The 23202-nt window shown below is 38.1% G+C and overlaps 1 protein-coding gene across 1 annotated transcript in view; it reads left to right on the top strand.

Annotated features, from left to right (window-relative positions):
* Nucleotides 1-23202, top strand: part of LOC131197884 (T cell receptor alpha chain MC.7.G5-like) — a 148582-nt gene that overhangs the window by 26945 nt on the left and 98435 nt on the right. Inside the window, exon 3 of the mRNA XM_058182381.1 lies at nucleotides 11458-11471. Coding sequence (XP_058038364.1) covers nucleotides 11458-11471 — 14 coding nt within the window. The remainder of the gene's footprint in view (nucleotides 1-11457; nucleotides 11472-23202) is intronic.

The raw sequence follows: 23202 nt of genomic DNA, 5'->3' as shown, positions 1-23202 counted from the left end.
TTGTGATCCTCTTCTGATGAGCAAAGTCAATAGAGAAGCCAGATTGACTCACTAACTCAGTGGTTCTCAGCCTTTATAGTGCTGTGACCCCTTTAATACAATTCCCCATGATGTGGCGACCCCTTTAATGCAATTCCCCACAATATGGCGACCCCAACCAAAAAATTATTTTCGTTTTGAATTTATCGCGCCTGAAGCCGTATTGGCTAGCGATCTGAACTGCTTGCGATTGCCTTGAGCACGGAGGCATTAAAGCAGAGACTCCTCCCCTATTAAGTTTATCACGCCTGAAGCCAGATTAGGCTAGGGATTGGGAGTGATTGCAGCTGGCTTGAGAGGGAGACATCAGAGCAAAGATTTCTCTCTTTTTTAATTCATCGTGCCTGAAGCCGAATTCGGCTAGCGATTTGAAGAACCTGCAGCTGGCTTGTGGAGTCAACCATTGGAGCACGATTCTTCGACTCGCAAGTATACTTCCCATATTTCCGATAGTCTTAGGCGACCCCTGGCAAATCATCATTTGACCCCCAACAGGGTTGCGACCCACAGGTTGAGAACTGCTGCACTAACTGAAGAACTGTGGTGTTTCACTTGACAGATCCTGGCAGGAAAGGTCATAAAAGAGAGCAAAATTCACTTAACAATGGTCTTGCTTAGCAACAGAAATTTTGGGCTCAATTGCGGTCATATGTTGAGGACGACTTATAGTTGTAATCCTCAACACTTTAATCCTAAAATCTAGATATTTAGCTTTTCAAAAGAAAGTTGAGGTAAAAAGGAAGGCATGTTTTTGTCAAGGCAGAAACCACTGTGAGTGCTACCAACTTCGATAAAGTCACCTTTGGAAGTGGGACTAGGCTGGTCGTAATGCCAAGTAAGTTTTAGCCCTTGGTTCTTGGGCTAAAGAGGAAGGAATAAGAACTTCTTGGACTGTGGTCAGTGCAACAGGTGTTTTTTCCTTCCTCTTCCCGCCCACAATTTATATCCATCAATTGTTTGTGATTTGTGTGAGAAAATGACAACCCTATCCTGCACGTTTACTGCCTGTGTTGTAAAAGCATTGAGAAAAATCGATGAGTTTTTGTTAGGGACAGTAACACTGTGAGTTACGATGACAAGATGGGGATCTGGTACCAGGCTGATGGTTAGGCCAAGTAAGTTGGTCCACTAATATTAAACCTTAGCGTACTTGTGTAGTGCTTTGAAGGTGGCTTTGTCAGCTTCTGTGATGATCCTTTCTTCGGTGTGACTTTTGTTCTGAGCTGCTGTTTGGAATGTCATTGGCCATTTCCAATCTCCCTTCTTGTGATGTGTTATGATGAATGTATTTTTACAATGACTATGGTAATGATCTATCACTATTGTTGTACGTACACTGAGAGCTTATGCACCAGAGACAAATTCCTTGTGTGTCTAATCACACTTGGCCAATAAAAAATTCTCTTCTCTTCTCTTCTCTTCTCTTCTCTTCTCTTCTCTTCTCTTCTCTTCTCTTCTCTTTTCTTCTCATCCCTTTCCTTCCCTCCCTTCCCTTCCCTTCCCTTCCCTTCCCTTCCCTTCCCTTCCCTTCCCTTCCTCTATTCTATTCTATTCTATTCTATTCTATTCTATTCTATTCTATTCTATTCTATTCTATTCTATTCTATTCTATTATTTTCCATTCCATTCCATCTATTCCATTCTATTCCATTCTATTCTATTCTATTCTATTCTATTCTATTCTATTCTATTCTATTCTATTCTATTCTATTTTCCATTCCATCTAATCTATTCTATTCTATTCTATTCTATTCTATTCTACTCTACTCTACTCTACTCTACTCTACTCTACTCTACTCTACTCTATTCTATTCTATTCTATTCTATTCTATTTTCCATTCCATTCCATTCCATTCTATTCTATTCTATTCTATTCTATTCTATTCTATTCTATTCTATTCTATTCTATTCTATTCTATTCTACTCTACTCTACTCTACTCTATTCTATTCTATTCTATTCTATTCTATTCTATTCTATTCTACTCTACTCTACTCTATTCTACTCTACTCTACTCTACTCTATTCCAGAGTGCTATTGAATGACGCTCAGGTTTTGTAAAGAGATTTTCCCCTGGGTGAACAATATACGAGATAGAACGTTATCGATAGGTGGAACAGAACCACAAGTTCATCCTGGTAACACAAAGGTAGACAATTCATTGTGCAAACGTAGGTAATTGTGGGAGGAGGTGACTGATGCAGTGATAGAGGATTCTGGATTGGACAGAAAACTGAATATGTGGCTATGCTAATGGCTTTTTAAAGAGATGCAGTGGCCTGGTGGTTAAGTCACTGGACGTTGACCGAGAGGTGGGCAGTTTGAGACTCAAATATGTGATGAGTTCCCATTCTTGAGTCAGGTCCTACCAACCTAGCAGTTCAACCTAGCAGTTCAAAAGCATGCAAATGCAAGTAGATAAATATGCACCAACTTTGATGGGAAGGTAAAAGCATTCCATGCATCGCGGAGTATAGTCATGCTGGCCACATGACCACAGGAAATGTCTTTGGACAACAATGTCTCCCTTAGCTAGGAAATGGAGATTAGCACCGTCCCCTAGAACCAGACAAAGTTAGACAATGAAAACCTGCACTTTTACCTAATGGATCTTTGAAGCCACTGGTAGCATCTGGATCTACTGTAGTTTTTGTAAAGGACTGTATTGCTGTGGAAGATAACTACAAAAAAATCATTTTCGGCTCTGGCACTCCGCTGGTTATAACTCCAAGTAAGTTAAACAACTTTTTTGTCACCGTCTTATTTCTCTTCTTTTAGTTTCAATGTAGGATCAGAGATTTATACAAAATCATGCAATTTGTAGCTAAACAGATATTTCTCTTTGGATTTTGCAAAAAATAAAAATAAAAATAAATCCATGTTAAAATTGGTCATCAAGGAAAAACTGGCAGGAAAAATGGAAAAGGCTGTGAGACAGCTGTGCTAATGTAGGTATTTATTTCTAGAAAAAAACTTTCAAAGCAGCAGCTTCTCAATGGGATGTTTAAATTTAAGAGAATTATAGGAATGAAGGAAAAACAAACAAAAAGATGACACATTTGTGGCAGCTAGAATCTTCTGCCATGGACAGCTTCTCATGTAGCAATTCATTTCATAGTCTCCATAACGAAACTTGGCAGATCTCCTGATCTGGAATAAAATTCATTATAGTTTGAGGCCCATTGGGTGAATAGGTGCTGCTTCCACATGACACAATCTATAAACAAGGTCATAGATAGATAGATAGATAGATAGATAGATAGATAGATAGATAGATAGATAGATAGATAGATAGATAGATAGATAGATTGGATTGGACTGGATTGGATTGCATTGGATAGGATAGAGGATAGATAGATAGGATAGATAGATAGATAGATAGATAGATAGATAGATAGATAGATAGATGGATGGATGGATGGATGGATGGATGGATGGATGGATGGATGGATTGGATTGGATAGGATAGGATAGGATAGGATAGATGACAGATAGATAGATAGATGGATGGATGGATGGATGGATGGATGGATGGATGGATGGATTGGACTGGACTGGACTGGACTGGACTGGACTGGATTGGTTGGGATGGGATGGGATGGGATGGGATGGGATGGGAATGGATGGGATGGGATGGGAATGGGATAGGATAGATGACAGGTAGGTAGGTAGCTAGGTAGATAGATAGATAGATAGATAGATAGATAGATAGATAGATAGATAGATAGATTGGATTGGACTGGATTGGATTGGATTGCATTGGATAGGATAGAGGATAGAGGATAGAGGATAGATAGATGATAGATAGATAGATAGATAGATAGATAGATAGATAGATAGATAGATAGATAGATGGATGGATGGATGGATGGATTGGATTGGATAGGATAAGATAGGATAGGATAGGATAGGATAGGATAGATGACAGATAGATAGATAAATAGATAGATAGATAGATAGACAGACAGACAGACGGACGGATGGATGGATGGATGGATGGATGGATGGATGGATGGACTGGCCTGGACTGGCCTGGACTGGCCTGGTTGGGATGGGATGGGATGGGATGGGAATGGATGGGATGGGATGGGAATGGGATAAGATAGATGACAGGTAGGTAGGTAGATAGATAGATAGATAGATAGATAGATAGATAGATAGATAGATAGATAGATAGATAGATGGATGATAGATGATACTGTAGACAGACAGACAAACTATCCATAGATTCATAACTGGGAAAGGGGCTTCAACGTTCGCCCAACTCTCTTAAGGTTTTTGATTATGTTAATTTCTGCAAGTACAATTGCTACATTTTAAATCAAGCAAGTTGAAGAACTGACATTAAAAGTGGTAGATATTAAATCAAAGCTGAGATTCATCTATTTCCCCTGCATAAACAGCGACTCTCATGGGTCTCTTAATTGTACCGAAGAATCCTTCTTGGGCCAGAGACTTCAGGTGTGAAGCATGCTACCATCAACCACCATTGGCTGGTTTTTGACTCTTTTTGACTCTTCAATATTAATTTTCTTTGCATTAATGTATTGTGTTGAAGAACAATATTAAATAAGGAGTGGCGGTGGGGAGGAATATCTAGTGAGCAATGCCGAGAATTTCTTTTCTGGAATTTTCCTAAAGCAATATTTTTCCAGTGCTGTTCATTTTCCGGGGACTATTTATTTATTTTATTTATTTATTTTGTCACAACATCATATAAAAAGGATTATATAGTATATAAACACATATATGAGTAAATATAAGGAGGTATAAGCATATATATAGGAAGAAGAAAAGAAAAAAACAATAGGACAGGAACGGTAGGCACGTTTGTGCACTTATGCACACCCCTTATGGTCCTCTTAGGAATGGGGTGAGGTCAATAGTAGAAAGTTTTTGGTTAAAGCTTTTAGGATTATGGGAAGAGACCACAGAGTCAGGTAAAGTATTCCAAGCACTGATGATTCTGTTACAGAAGTCATATTTTCTGCAATCTAGATTAAAGCGGTTAACATTAAGTTTAAATCTGTTGGTTGCTCTTGTATTGTTGCAATTAAAGCTGAAGTAGTCTTTAACAGGAAGGACATTACAATAGATGATTCTATGAGTTAAACTTAGGTCTTGTCGAAGGCGACGGAGTTCCAAGTTTTCTAAGCCTAGGATTTCAAGTCTGGTGGGATAAGGTATTTTGTTGTTTTCAGAGGAATGGAAAACTCTTCTTGTAAAAGAGTTTGTAGTCTTGTAAAAAACTACAAAGTGACCTTTGGAAATGGGATGAGCCTGAAAGTCAACCAAGGTACATGAGAATGGATCAAACAGGTCTTGAAATGCAAGCATATTTGCAGAGAAATTGCAGTTTAGAAGAGTTGTATGCCACTCTGGATGTGATTAAGGTGCATATGATGACAAGATTCTTGTATCGTTGCTGGTTTTTGTAAAGGAATGTACTGTTGTGGGTTATAATGCGGACAAGATCTACTTTGGATCTGGAACAAAACTCATTGTCAAAGCAGGTAGGAATCTGGAAGGCATTGCATATTTATTGAGTGTTAGCCCAATTATTTGCCTATGTCTGGTTTAGAATAGAATAGAATAGAATTTTTTATTGGCCAAGTGTGATTGGACACACAAGGAATTTGTCTTGGTGCATATGCTGTCAGTGTACATAAAAGAAAAGATCATCAAGAATCATAAGATACAACACTTAATGATAGTCATAGGGTACAAATAAGCAATCAGGAACCAATTGATATCAATATAAATCATAAGGATACAAGCAACAAAGTTACAGTCATACAGCATTAAGTGGAAGGAGATTGGTGATGGGAATGATGAGAAGATTAATAGTAGTGTAGACTTAGTAAATAGTTTGACAGTGTTGAGGGAATTATTTGTTTAGCAGAGTAATGGCGTTCCGGAAGAAACTGTTCTTGTGTCTAGTTTTTCTGGTGTGCAGAACTCCCTCAACACTGTCAAACTATTTACTAAATCTGTACTACTATTAATCTTCTCATAGTTCCCATCACCCATCTCCTCCCACTTATGACTGTATGACTGTAACTTTGTTGCTGGCAATCCTTATGATTTATATTGATATATTGACCATCAATTGTGCTGTAAATGTTGTACCTTGATGAACATATCTTTTCTTTTATGTACACTGAGAGCATATGCACCAAGACAAATTCCTTGTGTGTCCAATCACACTTGGCCAATAAAAAAATTCTATTCTATTCTATTCTATTCTATTCTATTCTATTCTATTCTATTCTATTCTATTCTATTCTATTCTATTCTAAATAATCTAATCTAATATTCCATAATATTATTATAGATTATTATACCATATAATCTACATGATATAACAAATAGATTTATGAGGGCTTTTTCTGAACAGATCAGCTGGCTGACAAGAGTTAAGGGTCATGAAATGTTTGAAAAGGGTCTGGGAATTATGGGTGCGAAGAGCAGATGGGATTCACACCTTTGAAGAAGAAACTCAGATCCTAATAATAGCATTTTATACATACAGATGTCCAAATGAATTTTTAAGATTTCCAGGAGCCGGGTCCTTGACATTTTAATCCTAAAGTCTAGTGATTTAGCTATTCTAATGGAAGATATAATTGCTGATAGAAATAGGAAGGCATGTTTTTGACAAGGCAGAAAGCATTGTGTATAGCAACTACAATAAGGTGATCTTTGGAAGTGGGACAAGGCTAGTCATAATACCAAGTAAGTTTTAGCTCTTTATTGTTGCCCTTCAGATCTAGGCAAGAAGATCTTTTAAAGTAATAATTTCTGCAAAGAAAATATGAAGATCCTTCTTTCTGTTTCTTTCCATTCTTTCTTTCTTTCTTTCTTTCTTTCTTTCTTTCTTTCTTTCTTTCTTTCTTTCTTTCCTTCTATTCTTTCTTTCCTTCTTTCCTTTCTTTTTTCTTTTTTCTTCCTTCCTTTCTGTCTTTCTTTCTTTCCTTCCATTTCTTCCTTACTTCATTCATTCATTCATTCCCTCCTTCCCTCCCTCTTCTTTCTTTCTTTCTTTCTTTCTTTCTTTCTTTCTTTCTTTCTTTCTTTCTTTCTTTCTTTCTTTCTTTCTTTCTGCCTTCCTTCCTTCCATTCTTTCCTTCCTTCCCTCCCTCCCTCTTTCCTTCCTTCCTTCCTTTCTTTCCTTCCTTCCTTCCTTCCCCCACCCTCCATCTCTTCTTTCTTTCTTTTCTTTCTTTCTTTCTTTCCTTCCTTCCTTCCTTTTTGTCTTTCTTTCTTTCCTTCCATTCCTTCCTTACTTCATTCATTCATTCCCTCCCTCCCTCCTTCCCTCCCTCTTCTTTCTTTCTTTCTTTCTTTCTTTCTTTCTTTCTTTCTATCTTTCTTTCTTCTTTCTTTCTGTCTGTCTTTCTTTCCTTCCATTCCTTCCTTACTTCCTTCATTCATTCCTCCTCTTTCCATCCCTTTTCTTTCTTTCTTTCTTTCTTTCTTTCTTTCTTTCTTTCTTTCTTTCTTTCCTTCCTTCCTTCCTTCCTGTCTTTCTTTCTTTCCTTCCATTCCTTCCTTACTTCATTAATTCATTCCCTGCCTCTTTCCCTCCCTCTTCTTTCTTTCTTTCTTTCTTTCTTTCTTTCTTTCTTTCTTTCTTTCTTTCTTTCTTTCTGCCTTCCTTCCTTCCTTCCATTCTTTCCTTCCTTCCCTCCCTCCCTCCCTCCCTCTTTCCTTCCTTCCTTCCTTCCTTCCTTCCTTCCTTCCTTCCTTCCTTTCTTTCTTTCCTTCCTTCCTTCCTTCCTTCCCCCACCCCCATTTCTTTCTTTCTTTCTTTCTTTCTTTCTTTCTTTCTTTCTTTCTTTCTTTCTTTCTTTCTTTCTTTCTTTCTGCCTGCTTGCCTTTTGTTTTTTATTTTCTTGCCTTCCTTTCTTTTATCTTAGTTCCAGTTAGTTTTTAACTTCTTTGAAAGAAATTGAAATTAGAATAAATCTATAGGACCTTTTTCTGAACAAATTGGATAGGCCAGTAAGAATCTGGAAATCCTCTAAAGTATGGGACAGAAAATGGCAGGGAGTGGGTTCACACCTCTAAAGAAGAAACTAGAGCCCTAATGATACTATTTGATAGGTACAGATGTCCAAATGAAGCCTCTGATGTCCAAGAAGTGAGTCTTGGACATTTCAATCCTACAGTCTAGAGATTTAGCTTTTCTGAAGGAAGTGATGCTGGTTGATAGAAATAGGAAGGCATGTTTTTGTCAAGGCAGAAAGCATTGTGTCTATCTCTGGAAGTAATACAGTTTTCTTTGGAAGAGGGACTAGACTGGTTGTCATGCCAAGTAAGTTTTAGCCTTTTATTCTACACAGAATGGTCTTTTAAAGTAATAATTGCTGCAAAGAAAATATGAAGATCCTTCCTTATGTTTTCTTTCTTTCTTTCTTTCTTTCTTTCTTTCTTTCTTTCTTTCTTTCTTTCTTTCTTTCTCTCTCTCTCTCTTTCTTTCTTTCTTTCTTTCCTTTTCCAAAATGACGCTTTTTCCCGAAGGCCATCTATGACTGTAACTTGTTGCTGGCAATCCTTATGATTTATGTTGATATACTGACCATCAATTGTGTTGTAAATGTTGTACCTTGATGAAGGTATCTTTTCTTTTATGTACACTGAGAGCATATGCACCAAGACAAATTCCTTGTGTGTCCAATCACACTTGGCCAATAAAATTCTCTTCTCTTCTCTTCTCTTCTCTTCTCTTCTCTTCTCTTCTCTTCTCTTCTCTTCTCTTCTCTTCTATTCTCTTCTCTTCTCTTCTATTCTATTCTATTCTATTCTATTCTATTTGTTCTTTCTTTCTTTCTTTCTTTCCTTCCATTCCTTCCTTACTTCATTCATTCATCCCCTCCCTCCTTCCCTCCCTCTTCTTTCTTTCTTTCTATCTTTCTTTCTTTCCTTCTTTCTTTCTGTCTGTCTTTCTTTCCTTCCATTCCTTCCTTCCTTCATTCCCTCCTTTTTCCATCCCTCTTCTTTCTTTCTTTCTTTCTTTCTTTCTTTCTTTCTTTCTTTCTTTCTTTCTTTCTTTCTTTCTTTCCTTCCTTTCCTCCTTCCTTCCTTCCCTCCCTCCCTCCCTCCTTCCTTCCTTCCTTTCTTTCCTTTCTTCCTTCAACTACTGTTTCAACTACTACCCTCAAAACGACGCTATAGAGCACTGCACAACAGAACAACTAGACACAAGAACAGTTTTTTCCCGAAGGCCATCACTCTGCTAAACAAATAATTCCCTCATCACTTTCAGACTATTTACTGAATCTGCACTACTATTAATCGTTTCATAGTTCCCATCACCAATCTCTTTCCACTTATGATTGTATGACTATAACTTGTTGCTGGCAATCCTTATGATTTATATTGATATATTGACCATCAATTGTGTTGTAAATGTTGTACCTTGATGAACGTATCTTTTCTTTTATCTACACTGAGAGCATATGCACCAAGACAAATTCCTTGTGTGTCCAATCACACTTGGCCAATAAAAAAAAAATTCTATTCTATTCTATTCTTCTTTCTTTCTTTCCTTCCTTGCTTTCTTTCTGCTTTTTGTTTTGTGTTTCCTTCCTTCCTTTCTTTTAGTTCCAGTTAGTTTTTAACTTCTTTTAAAGAAATTTAAATTCTAATAAATCTACAGGAGCTTTTCCTGAACCAATTGGGCCAATAAGCATCTGGAAATCCTCTAAAGTATGGGATAGAAAATGTCAGGGAGTGGGTTCACACCTCCAAAGTAGAACCTAGAGCCCTAATGATACTATTTGATCAGTACAGATGTCCAAATGAAGCATGTGATCTCCAAGTAGTGAGTCTTGGACATTTCAGTCTAGAGATTTAGCTTTTCTAAAGGAAGTGATGCTGGTTGATAGAAATGGCAAGGCATGTTTTTGTCAAGGCAGAAAACACTGTGGATAACATCCTCAATAAATTCATCTTCGGAAGAGGGACTAGACTGGTTGTCATGCCAAGTAAGTTTTAACCTTTTATTCTACACAGTAAGGTCTTTTAAAGTAATAATTGCTGCAAAGACAATATAAAGATCCTTCTTTATATTTCTTTCCATTCCTTCCCTCCCTCTTTTTTTTCTTTGTTTCTTTGATAGGTACAGCTGTTCAAATATAATATATATATAAAATATAATAAAAGAGTTGGAAGGGACCTTGCACGTCTTTTAGTCCAACCCCCTGCTTAGGCAGGAAACCCTACACCAGACAAATGGTTATCCAACATTTTTTAAAAAATTCCCAGTGTTGGAGCATTTACAACTTCTGCAGGCAAGTTGTTCCACTTATTGATTGTTCTATCTGTCAGGAGATTTCTCCTTAGTTCTAGGTTGCTTCTCTCCTTGATTAGTTTCCACCCATTGCTTCTTGTTCTTCCCTCAGGTGCTTTGGAGTATAGTTAGACTCCCTCTTCTTTGTGGCAACCCCTGAGATATTGGAACACTGCTATCATGTCTCCCCTAGTCCTTCTTTTCATTAAACTAGGCATGCCCAGTTCCTGCAACCGTTCTTCATATGTTTTAGCATCCAGTCCCCTAATCATCTTTGTTGCTCTTCTCTGCATTGTTTCTAGAGTCTCCACATCTTTTTTACATCGTGGTGACTAAAACTGAATGCAATATTCCAAGTGTGGCCTTACCAAGGCATTATAAAGTGGTATTAACACTTCACATGATCTTGATTCTATCCCTCTGTGCAGCCCAGAACTGTGTTGACTTTTTTGGCAGCTGCTGCACACTGCTGGCTCATATCTAAATGGTTGTCCACTAGGATTCCAAGATCCCTCTCACAGGTACTACTATTGAGCAAGGTACCACATATACGGTACTGGTGCATTTTGTATTTTTGGCCTAAATGTAGAACCTTACTTTTTTCACTGTTGAATTTCATTTTGTTAGATAGCACCCAATGTTCAAGTCTGTCAAGATCCTTCTGTATCTTCAGCCTATCTTCTAGAGTGTGGGCTATTCCTGCCACCTTGGTGAAACGAAATTTCTCATCTCCAAGAACTGAGTCTTGCACATTTTCATCTTAAAGTCTAGAATCTGTAGAGACTCTCAGTCATCCAGGTCATGGTTTTCCCAAAGGTGCTTTTTTTCAGGAGGCAACTGGACTTTCTTGTTTTGTCTCTTGAAGACATCCCAGAAGTTTCTCATCCCAGAAGCTTCTTCAACTCTGACAGGATAGGCAGAGCTGAAGAAGCTCCTGGGATCTGACAGGATCCAATTCCCCACTATCCTGTCAGAGCTGAAGAAACTTCTTGGATGTTCAGTAGGAAAAACGAGCAAGTCCAGTTGCCTTCTGAAAAAGCACCTTTGGGGTTAAAGTCTAAGATTTGGCTTTTCTGAAGGAAGTTATGCTGGCTGATAGAAATAGGAAGGCATGTTTCTGCTAAGGCAGGAAGCGCTGTGTCCAAGCAGTGGAAATTATAAGGTTTTCTTTGGAAGTGGGACTAGACTGGTTGTCATTCCAAGTACGTTTTAGCCTTTTATTCAACACAGGATAGTCTTTTAAAGTAAAAACTGCTGCAAAGAAAATGAAGATCCTTCTTTCTATTTCTTTCCATTCTTTTCCTCCCTGGCTCTCCCTCTTCCGTCCTTCCTTCCTTCCTTCTTTCCTTTCTCTCTCTTTCTCCTCCTCCTCCTCCTCCTCCTTCCTTTCCTTCCTTCCTTCTTTCTTTCCTTCCTTCTTTCCTCCCTCCCTCCCTTTCCTTCCTTCCTTCCTTCTCTCTCTCTCTTTTTCTTTCTTTCTTTCTTTCTTTCTTTTTTTCCTTCCTTCCTTCCTTCCTTCCTTCCTTCCTTCCTTCCTTCCTTTCTTTCTCTTTCTCCTCCTTCTCCTCTTCTTCTCCTCCTCCTCCTCCTTCCTTTCCTTCCTTCCTTCTTTCTTTCTTTTCTTACTCCCTCCCTCCTCTCCTTCCTTCCTTCCTTCTCTCTCTCTTTTCTTTCCTTCCTTCCTTCCTCCCTCCCTCCCTCCCTCCCTCCCTCTTCCTTTTTCTTTCCTTTTTTCTTTCCTTTCTCTCTCTTTCTCCTCTTTCTCCTCCTCCTCCTCTTCTTCTTTTTCTCCTCCTCCTTATCTTCCTCCTTCTCCTCCTTCCTTTCCTTCCTTCCTTCTTTCTTTCCTTCCTTCTTTCCTCCCTCCCTCCCCTTCCTTCCTTCATTCTCTTTTTCTTTCTTTCTTTCTTTCCTTCCTTCCTTCCTTTCCTTCCTTCCTTCTTTCTTTCCTTCCTTCTTTCCTCCCTCCCTCCCCTTCCTTCCTTCATTCTCTTTTTCTTTCTTTCTTTCTTTCCTTCCTTCCTTCCTTCCTTCCTTCCTTCCTTCCTTCCTTCCTTCCTTCCTTCCTTCCTTCCTTCCTTCCTATATTCACTCATTCTATTGTAACTAGCCTGTTCCTGCTGGATAACTTCCATAACCACTTCAATAAATATGAATGAGTCATTAGCCCTTTCAGAAAATAAAATAATGTTTAAATTACTGGGTGTTTTTCTGAACAGACAAGTTGGTTGGCCCTGTAAGTAAGAGTCTTGAAATGTCAGAAATGAGTCTGGAAAATAATTGCTGGAAAGGCCAGAGATGATTCACCCTTCCGAAGGAGATATTAGAGCACCAAGAAAAAGATATCATAACTAAAAGTAAAGGTAAAGATTCCCCTCACACATATGTGCTAGTCGTTCCCGACTCTAGGGGGCGGTGTTCATCTCCATTTCAAAGCCAAAGAGCCAACGCTGTTCGAAGACGTCTCCGTAGTCATGTGGCTGGCATGACTCAACGCCAAAGGCGCACGGAATGCTGTTACCTTCCCACCAACGGTGGCTCCTATTTTTTCTACTTGCATTTTTACATGCTTTCGAAACTGCTAGGTTGGCAGAAGCTGGGACAAGTAACGAGAGCTCACCCCGTTACGCGGCAGCACTAGGGATTCGAACCGCCGAGCTGCCGACCTTTCGATCGACAAGCTCGGCATCTTAACCACTGAGCCATCAAGTCCCTTTTCATACCTACAGCTGTCCAAAGGTTCCTTCAAATTCCCAGTCGCTACAGTGTTTGGTATTTTAATCCTAAAACCTCGAGAGGTTTAGTTTTTCAAATGGAAATGCCAACTGCTGATACAAAAAGGAAGATATGTTTTGTGTCAAGGCAGAGAACACTGTGTCTAACATTGACAACAGAAAGGTTTTCTTTGGAAGTGGGGCTAGGCTGGTTGTCATACCAAGTAAGTTTTTGTTCTTCATTTCCTCTGTTGTGGGTCAGTGCAAGATGGTGCTTTCTTGGCTCCTATTATCTGGAAATGAATTAGCTCTACAATTTATTTATTTTATTTATTTATTTATTTATTTTGTCACACAGTATATATAAGCATAAGCATGAAATAACTATACGATATATAAGCATATATATAAGCATAATTATATAATAACAATATTAATTGGATATAATGAAAGGGAACATTAGGACAGGAATGGTAGGCACTCTTGTGCTCTTATGCACGCCCCTTACAGACCTCTTAGGAATGGGGTGAGGTCAATGGTAGACAGTTTTTGGTTGAAGCTTTGGGGATTTTGGGAAGAGACCACAGAGTCAGGTAGTGTATTCCAAGCATTAACAATTCTGTTACTGAGGTCATATTTTCTGCAATCAAGATTGGAGCGGTTCACATTTAGCTTAAATCTATTGTGTGCTCGTGTATTGCTGCGATTGAAGCTGAAGTAGTCTTTGACAGGAAGGACATTACAATAGATGATTCTATTACAATACAATAGATGATTCTATGAGTTAAACTCAGGTCATGTCGAAGGCGGCGGAGTTCTAAGTTTTCTAATCCCAGGATTTCAAGTCTGGTGGCATAAGGTATTTTGTTGTATTCAGAGGAGCGGAGAACTCTTCTTGTAAAATATTTCTGGACACGTTCAATTGTATTGATGTCAGAAATGTGGTATGGGTTAGGTTTTGAAATAAACCCGTTGATCCATTTGTCCATCAGGCTGGGACTAAGTAGTGAACGGTGTGGAGAGAACTGTATGTAGAGATCTTGCAAAGGGTTGAATCAATGTGCATGTATGGAGGAGGAAGTAGCAAACTCACTTTTGGTGCTGGGACGAAACTGAACGTTATACCAAGTGAGTGATATTATGGTGATACATTTTTAAAGGAAGGCAAGCTCTTTCTTTCTTTCTTTCTTTCTTTCTTTCTTTCTTTCTTTCTTTCTTTCTTTCTTTCTTTCTTTCTTTTTTTCTTTCTTTCTTTCTTTTTTCTGTCATCTTTCTTTCTTTCTTTCTTTCTTTCTTTCTCTGTCTCTCCCTTGTTTCTTTCTTTCCTTCCTTTCTCTCTCTCTTTTTCTCCTCTCTCTCTCTCTTTCTCTTTCTCTTTATTCTTCCTTTTCTTTTCTTTCTTTCCTTTCCTTTCCTTTCTTTCTCTTTCTTTCTTTCTCTTTCATCTTCCTTTTCTTCTCTTTCTTTCCTCTTTCTTTCTTCACCTTTTCTTCCTTTCCTTTCTTTCTTTTCTTTTCTCTTTCTCTCTTTCTTTCATCTTCCTTTTCTTTCTCTTTCTTTCTCTTTCTTTCTTTCTTTCTTTCTCTTTCTTTCTTTCTCTTTCATCTTCCTATTTTCTTTTTCCTTTTTCCTCTTTTTTCTCTTTTCTTTCTTTCTCTTTTATCTTCCTATTTTCTTTTTTCTTTCTTTTCTTTTTTTCCTTTCTTTTTCTCTTTTCCTTTCTTTCTCTTTCATCTTCCTTTTTCTTTTCTTTCTTTTCCCTCTTTCTTTCACCTTTTCTTTTTTTCTTTTCCTTTCCTTCCTTTTTCTTTTCCTCTTTTTCTTTTTCTTTCTCTTTCATCTTTCTTTCTCTTTTCTTTCTCTTCTCTCTTTTTTCTCTTCTCTCTCTCTCTCTCTCTCTCTCCTCTTCTTCTCTCCTCACTTTCTTTTCTTTTTCTTTATTCTTTTCCCCCTTCCCTTTCCTCCCCATTTCCTTCCCCTTTCTCTTTCTCTTTCTCTTTCCCTTCTGCTTAAGACAAGATTAATTTCTTGATTAAAGTGAGTCAACAGTGACATGAATGTTATAATTACTTTTTACACTTTAAGAGAAGTACTCGGATAGTACCTTTTCCAAGTCTCTCTTTCTCCAATTATTCTTAATTATTGGGAATTGGGAACTGGGCCCTTTGGGAAAAGCTCCCCAGTTTCTTTCAAAATGAAGGACAACCCCAGCACTGATGTTGGATATGTGCTAGCCTCTCTTTAGCTCATTTGTGATATGGCACAACACTGAAGTTAACTTTGAAATGTGTTGGCGTGAAACAACCATCCAAGATTTGACAACCCTGCCAAAGCCACTGTTACATTTTAATCCTAATGTCTGCTGATTTAGCTTTCCAAAAGGAAGCTACAGTAGTGGCCAAAATTGTGGAAACCTTTTGGGAAAAGTGTATTTTTGAGATTTGATAGCTAATAACGCCACTTTTTGGGGGGAGAGTTTCAAAATAATCATATTCCACTGTTGGAATGGCCTGGCCATATTCCACCTTCACCCAGTTGAAAATCTATGGAGCCGACGAAAGAAACTTGTTAGTCAGAAGTGACCCAGCAATAAAACCCAGTTAATAGAAGCAATCATTCAATCTTGGTTTCACATGATAACAGCTGCAGAACTAAAAAACTTGGTTCACTTCATGGGAAGACGTTGTAAGGCCATAATTCATGCTAAAAGTTACCCAACAAAGTTAAAACATATGAAGAAATGGTTGAAGCTTTGATTAAAACATTTGGCTAAAACATATGAAGAACGGTTGCAGGAACTGGGTATGTCTAGTTTAATTAAAAGAAGGACTAGGGGAGACATGATAGCAGAGTTCCAATATCTCAGGGGTTGCCACAAAGAAGAGGGAGTCGGGCTGTTCTCCAAAGCACCTGAGGGTAGAACAAGAAGCAATGGGTGGAAACTGATCAAGGAGAGAAGCAACTTAGAACTAAGGAGAAATTTCCTGACAGTTAGAACAATTAATAAGTGGAACGACTTGCCTGCAGAAGTTGTGAATGCTCCAACACTGGAAATTTTTAAGAAAATGTTGGATAACCATCTGACTGAGATGGTGTAGGGTTTCCTGCCTGGGCAGGGGGTTGGACTAGAAGGCCTCCAAGGTCCCTTCCAACTCTGTTGTTATGTTATGTTAGTATTAACTGACATGGTGATCATTTTTGCACATCTCCTTTTTTCTACGGTGATCATTTTTGTATATCTCATTTTTTTCCTATGTGTTTCACTTTTCTTCTTTATACTGTAACTGCTGTTCTAATAGCAAATCCTTCATAAAAGTTATTGCATTACATTTTTGATTAAATTATCTTCCCATTGATATATAATGTTATGGTACTACTCCCAAAAAAGTGGTGTTATTTGCTAGTTTTAGAAAATACACTTTCCCCCAAAAGGTTTCCACAACTTTAGCCACTACTATATAGACACTGGTACAAATGGCAAGGCAAGTTTTTGTCAAGACAGGAAGCATTGTGTCTAGCAGTGGAAATGAGAAGGTTTTCTTTGGAAGTGGGACTAGATTGATCGTCCTTCCAAGTAAGTTTTAGCCTTTTAACTTAACCTTCTAGTTGACACAAGAGGGTCTTTTGTACTAATAATCGCTCTAAAGAAAACCTGAAACAACTTCTCTTTCACTATATATTTTTGTACTTTTGGATTTTTGTTTCGTATCTTTTCCCTCCCCTTTCCTTCCTTTCCCTTATCTTAGTTCTGGTAATAGAATAACCAAGTTGGAAGGGACCTTGGAGGTCTTCTAGTCCAACCCCCTGCTTCGGCAGGAAACCCTACACCACTTCAGACAAATGGTTATCCAATCTCTCCTTAAAAACTTCCAGTGTTGGAGCATTGACAACATCTGGAGACAGGTTGTTCCACTGATTAATTGTTCTAACTGTCAGGAAATTTCTTCTTAGTTCTAGGTTCTTTCCTTGATTAGTTTCCACCCATTGCTTCTTGTCCTACCCTCAGGTGCTTTGGAGAATAGCTTGACCCCTTCTTCTTTGTGGCATCCCCTGAGATATTGGGACACAACTATCATGTCACCCCAGTCCTTCTTTTCATCAGATTAGACATACCAACTGTTCTCTATATATTTTAGCCTCCAGTGTCCTAATCATCTTTGTTGTTCTTCTCGACACTCTTTCTAGAGTCTCAACATTTTTGTGGCGACCAAAATTGGATGCAGTATTCCAAGTGTGGCCTTACCAAGGCATTATAAAATGATATTAACACTTCACGTGATCTTGATTCTATCCCTCTGTTTATGTAGCCTAGAACTGTGTTGGCTTTTTTGGCAGCTGCAGCACACAGCTGGCTCATATTTAAATGATTGTTCACTTGGACTCCAAGATCCCTTTCACAGGTACTATTATTGAGCGAGGTGCCACATATACTGTACCTGTGCATTTTGTTTTTCTTACCTAAACGTAGAACCTTACTTTTTTTCACCATTGAATTTCATTTTGTTAGATAGCGCCCAATGTTCAAGTCTGTCAAGATCCTTCTGTATCTTGAGCTTATCTTCTGGAGTGTGAGTTATTCCTGCTAGTTTGGTGTCATCTGCAAATTTGATGAGTTTCCCATCTATCCCCTCTATCTATCCAGATCATTGATGAAGATGCTGAAGGGTAATGGGCTAGTTAGTATTTGTCTCCTTTAAAAGAAAATTGAATTCCAATAAATTTAGAGGGGCTTCTCCTGAACAAATTGGATAAGGCAGCAAGAGCCTGGAAATCCTCTAAATTTTGAGATCGAAAACGACAGAGAGTAGAGTCATACCTCCATAGAAGAAAAAGGTAAAGGTTCCCCTCACACATACATGCTAGTCGTTCCCGACTCTAGGGGGCGGTGCTCATCTCCGTTTCAAAGCCAAAGAGCCAGCGCTGTCTGAAGACATCTTCGTGGTCATGTGGCTGGCATGACTCAATGCCAAAGGCGCACAGAATGCTGTTACCTTCCCACCAAAGGTGGTCCCTATTTTTCTACTTGCATTTTTTATGTGCTTTCAAACTGCTAGGTTGGCAGAAGCTGGGACAAGTAACGGGAGCTCACCCCGTTACGCGACACTAGGGATTCGAACCCCTGAATTGTTTACCTTTTGACCGACAAGCTCAGCATCTTACTCACTAAGCCAGAGCTTGAAATGTCTGAAATGAAGCTGAAAATTAATTGATGGTAAGGCCAGAGTGGATTCACCTCTAGAAAGAGTGCAGAGAAGAGCAACAATGATGAGGGGACTGGAGGCTAAAACATATGAAGAACGGTTGCAGGAACTGGGTATGTCTAGTTTAATGAAAAGAAGGACTAGGGGAGACATGATAGCAGTGTTCCAATATCTCAGGGGTTGCCACAAAGAAGAGGGAGTCAAACTATTCTCCAAAGCACCTGAGGGTAGAACAAGAAGCAATGGGTGGAAACTAATCAAGGAGAGAAGCAACTTAGAACTAAGGAGAAATTTCCTGACAGTTAGAACAATCAGTAAATGGAATAACTTGCCTGCAAAAGTTGTAAATGCTCCAACACTGGAAATTTTTAAGAAAATGTTGGATAGCCATTTGTCTGAAATGGTGTAGGGTTTTCTGCCTGGGCAGGGGGTTGGATTAGAAGACCTCCAAGGTCCCTTCCAACTCTGTTATTATATATTATATTATATTAAAAAAGAAACCTAGAGCATGAAGAAAAGGATTTTATACTACAGGTGTCCATCACTCTGCTAAACAAATAATTCCCTCAACACTGTCAAACTATTTACTAAATGTGCACTACTATTAATCTTCTCATCGTTCCCATCACTAATCTCTTTCCACTTATGACTGTATGACTGTAACTTTGTTGCTGGCAATCCTTATGATTTATATTGATATATTGACCATCATTTGTGTTGTAAATGTTGTACCTTGATGAACGTATCTTTTCTTTTATGCACACTGAGAGCATATGCACCGAGACAAATTCCTTGTGTGTCCAATCACACTTGGCCAGTAAAAAATTCTATTCTATTCTATTCTATTCTATTCTATTCTATTCTATTCTATTCTATTCTATTCTATTCTATTCTATTCTATTCAAATGCTGCTTCAGATTCTCAGTGGTGGCAGTCTTTGATATTTCATTCCTAAAGTCTAGAGCTTGAGTTTTATTAAAAGAAAGTTCTAGCTGCTAGTAGAAATAGGAAGATGTGTATTTGTTAAGACAAAAAGCATTGTGTATAACAGTGGCAACAGGAAGGTTTTCTTTGGAAGTGGGACTAGACTGGTTGTCATTCCAAGTAAGTTTTTGGTCTTTATTTCTCCTGAGGTGGTCAGTGCAAGGGGCTCATATTATCTGCCATGGTCCTTTTCTCTTTAGCCCATAGGTGGTATGGGACAAGATCGAGAATAACTTTTAAATTTGCTGCCATGCAACAACTATCAACTGTTTCACAATCCTGCAACAGCCATTGTTAACATTTGAATCCTAAAGTTTAGTCATTTAGCTTTTCAAAAGGAAAGTACAAAATGGTGATACAAACAGGAAGGCAAGTTTTTGTTAAGACAGAAATCAATGTGTATAGCAGTGGAACCTATAAGTTCTATTTTGGAAGTGGGACTAGGCTGGTTGTCATGCCAAGTAAGTTTTTGGTCTTTATTTTTGTTGTGGTGGCCAGTGCCTTCTTGGCACTTCATATTATCTGGCACGGTCCAGGCTTTCCAATCATCCTCTCTATCTCTTGGTGTAACCATGGGCCAGATCCACCGAAAGTAGAAAGACCTTCATGTAGACCTTCAGTGTCTACGGTGTCAAAGAAAGACCTTCATGTAGACCTTCAATGATGACTTTCGATTTTGAAATAAACTTATTAATCTATTTGTTCACCAAGCGGTTGCAAAGTAGGTGAAATAGTGTGGAGATGTTGTAGAGAGAGATGTTGCAAAGGTTTAAATCTATGTGTCTATTATGGAGGCGTAAGCAGCAAATTCATTTTTGGAGCCGGGACAAAACTGCATGTTATATTGAGTGAGTGATATTATTTTTAAGAGTGATTGAAGTTTCTTTCTTCCTTCCTTCCTTCCTTTCTTTTTCTTTCTTTCTTTCTTTCTTTCTTTCTTTCTTTCCTCCATCCTTTCTTTCCTTCTCTCTTTCTCTCTCTCTCTTCTTTTTTTTGCCCTCTCTCCTTTTCTTTTTTCTTTCTTTTCTTTCTTTCTTTCTTTCTTTTCTTTTTTCCTTCCTTCCTTCCTTCTCCCTACCTCCCTCCCCCTTTCTTTCTTTCTTTCTTTCTTTCTTTCTTTCTTTCTTTCTTTCTTTCTTTCTTTCTCCCCCTCATTCTCTTTTTCTCTTTCTCTCTTTCTTTCTTTTTTCTGCTTTCTTTCCCTCTCTTTTTTATTTTTTGATTTAAGTGCGTCAACACTGAGATAAATTTACAGGTACTTTTTTCACTGTGGCAAAAATACTCGAAATAGACCTTTTCTAACTAACATATTTTATCAAATGGCAGAAGCTTTCCTAGAATAAAAGTCTCTCTCTTTACAAGTATTCTCGATGATTGAGAATCGGGTCCTTCCAGAGAAGCTATTCAGTCACCTTCAGGAGAGGGAGAATCCAGGAAAGGATTCTGGATACAGGAGAGCATCTCTTTAGCCCAGAGGTGGGATGGGACGAGAATAACTTTTAAATTTGTTGCCATTTCAATCCTAAAGTTTAGTGATTTAGCTTTTCAAAAGGAAGGTATAAAATGGTGATACAAAAAGGAAGGCAAGTTTTTGTCAAGACAGAAAGCACTGTGAATAGCGGTGGAACCTATAAGATCTATTTTGGAAGTGGGACCAGGCTGGTTGTCATGCCAAGTAAGTTTTTGGTCTTTATTTTGCCTTTCTGGTCTACACAGGAGGGTCATTTTTAATTTTTAATAAATTTTTAAATTTTTAATTCTAAATAATTTTAATCGGGGTTATTATTTATAAATTTTAAGGGTTTATAAATGGCCATTTATGAATTATGTTCGTTTTAATTGTATATTGTGCTGTTTTTTATGACTTGGCTGTGCACCGCCCTGAGTCCTTCGGGAGAAAGGTGGTATAAAAATTTAAATAAATAAATAAATAAATAAATAAAATTAGTATTAAAAATTGCTATAAAGGAACTCCTTTTTCTTGCCAATTTTTATACTTTTGGCTTTCTATCTAACTCTTTCTTTCTTTCTTTCCTTCCTTCCTTCCTTCCTTCCTTCCTTCCTTCCTTCCTTCCTTCTTTCTTTCTTTCTTTCTTTCTTTCTTTCTTTCTTTTTTTCTTTCTTCTTTCCTTCCATCTCTTTATCTTAGTTGTAGTTAGTTTTTTCGTTAACTCCTTTTTTTAAAAAAAAGAAAAATGAAATAAATGCCAATAAATTTATAGGAACAAATTGGATGGCCAGTAAGAATCTGGAAAGGGTCTTAATATGGGGTTAGAAAATGGCAGAGAGTAGCTTCACACTTCGCACAAAGAAGAAACGGGAGCCTTAAGAATAGTATTTGATACGTACAGATTTTCAAATGTTGCTTCTGATTTCGTGGAGCTGAATCCTTGAGATTTTACTTATAAAGTGTAGGAATTTAGCTTTTCTAAAGGAAGTTATGTATATTTATATAAGTAGGAAGGCATGTTTTTGTCAAGATAGAAAGAACTGTGCACACCAGCAGCCTTGGGAAAGTCATCTATGGAAGTGGGACTAGGCTGGTCATAATTCCAAGTAAGTTACCCCGCCCACTGTGGTCAGACAAAAGGGTCTCATCCCATCCCCTAATTTATATACACTCTTCAGGGATTATTAAAGCTATCTTTCTTTGTTTTTTTCTTTTTTCCTTCCTTCCTTTCTTCCTTCCTTCCTTCCTTCCTTCCTTCCTTCCTTCCTTCCTTCCTTCCTTCCTTCCTCTTTCCCATCTATTTCTAACATACAGTATATTCCAATATTCTTATTATAACAGGTCTATCACACCTGGATAGGTTCCATGATCATTTCAGGAATTACCAATTAGTTCTGAGGCATCTCAGAAACAAAAGTTTCATTCCAAGGTCTTTTTCTGAACAGATCAATTACATGAGCTTGTAAATAAGAGTCTTGAAGTGACTGAAAAGAGTCTGGAAATTAATTGACGGAAAAACCAGAGTGAATTCACATCCTTGAACTAGAGCATGAAGAAAAGGATTTTAGATATCCAGATGTTGCTTCAGATTCCCAGTGGCTGCAGTCCTTGACGTTTAATTCATAAAGTCTAGAAGTTGAGTTTTATTAAAGCTCGTAGAAATAGGAAGACATGTTTTTTGTTAAGACAGAAATCAATGTGTATAGCAGTGACAACTGGAAGATCTTCTTTGGAAGTGGGACTAGGTTGGTTGTCATGCCAAGTAAGTTTTTGGTCTTTATTTCTCCTGAGGTGGTCAGTGCAAGATTGGCTCATATTATTTGACATGGTCCAGCTTTCCAATGATCCTATCCATCTCTTGGTGTAGCCTCTGGCCAAGTCCACTAAAAGTAGAAAGACCTTCATGTAGTTACATTCAATGATGATCTGTTAATTCATTTGTTCAACATTTGGTGCCGGGACGAAACTGCATGTTATACCGAGTGAGTGATATTGTGGGGATACATTTTTAGAGCGACTGAAGTTTCTTTCTTACTTTCTTATTTTCTTTCTTATTTTCTTTCTTTCTTATTTTCTTTGTTTTTCTTTCTTTCTTTCTTTCTTTCTTTCTCTTTCTCTTTCTCTCTCACTTTCACTCCCTCCTTCCCTATCTCCTTCCTTCTTCACCTTTCTTTCTTTTTTCTTCCTCCCTCCCTTTCTTTCTTAATTCCTTCCTTCCTTCCTTTCTTCTTTCTTTTTCTCTGCTCTTTTTCTCCCTCTCACCTTTTTCTTTCCTTTCTTTCTTTCTTTCATTCATTCTTTCTTTCTTTTCTTCCTTCCTTCTTTCCTTCCTTCCTTCCTTTCTCTTTCTCTCTCTCTCTCTTGCCCTCTCTCTTTCATTTCTCTTTCATTTTCTTGTTTCCTCCTGTCTTTCTCTTTCTCTCTCTTTCTTTTTCTCTCTTCTTGTGGTCTCGCTTTCTCTCTTTCCTGTTTCTTTCTTTGTTTCTTTCTTTCTTTCTCCCTCCCCTTCCCCCCTTCCTTC

This window comes from Ahaetulla prasina, chromosome 4, assembly GCF_028640845.1.
Source record: "Ahaetulla prasina isolate Xishuangbanna chromosome 4, ASM2864084v1, whole genome shotgun sequence".
In the NCBI taxonomy this organism is placed as follows: domain Eukaryota; kingdom Metazoa; phylum Chordata; class Lepidosauria; order Squamata; family Colubridae; genus Ahaetulla; species Ahaetulla prasina.
The sequence above is the reverse complement of the archived record's forward strand: the minus strand, read 5'-3'. Positions and strand labels throughout refer to the sequence as shown.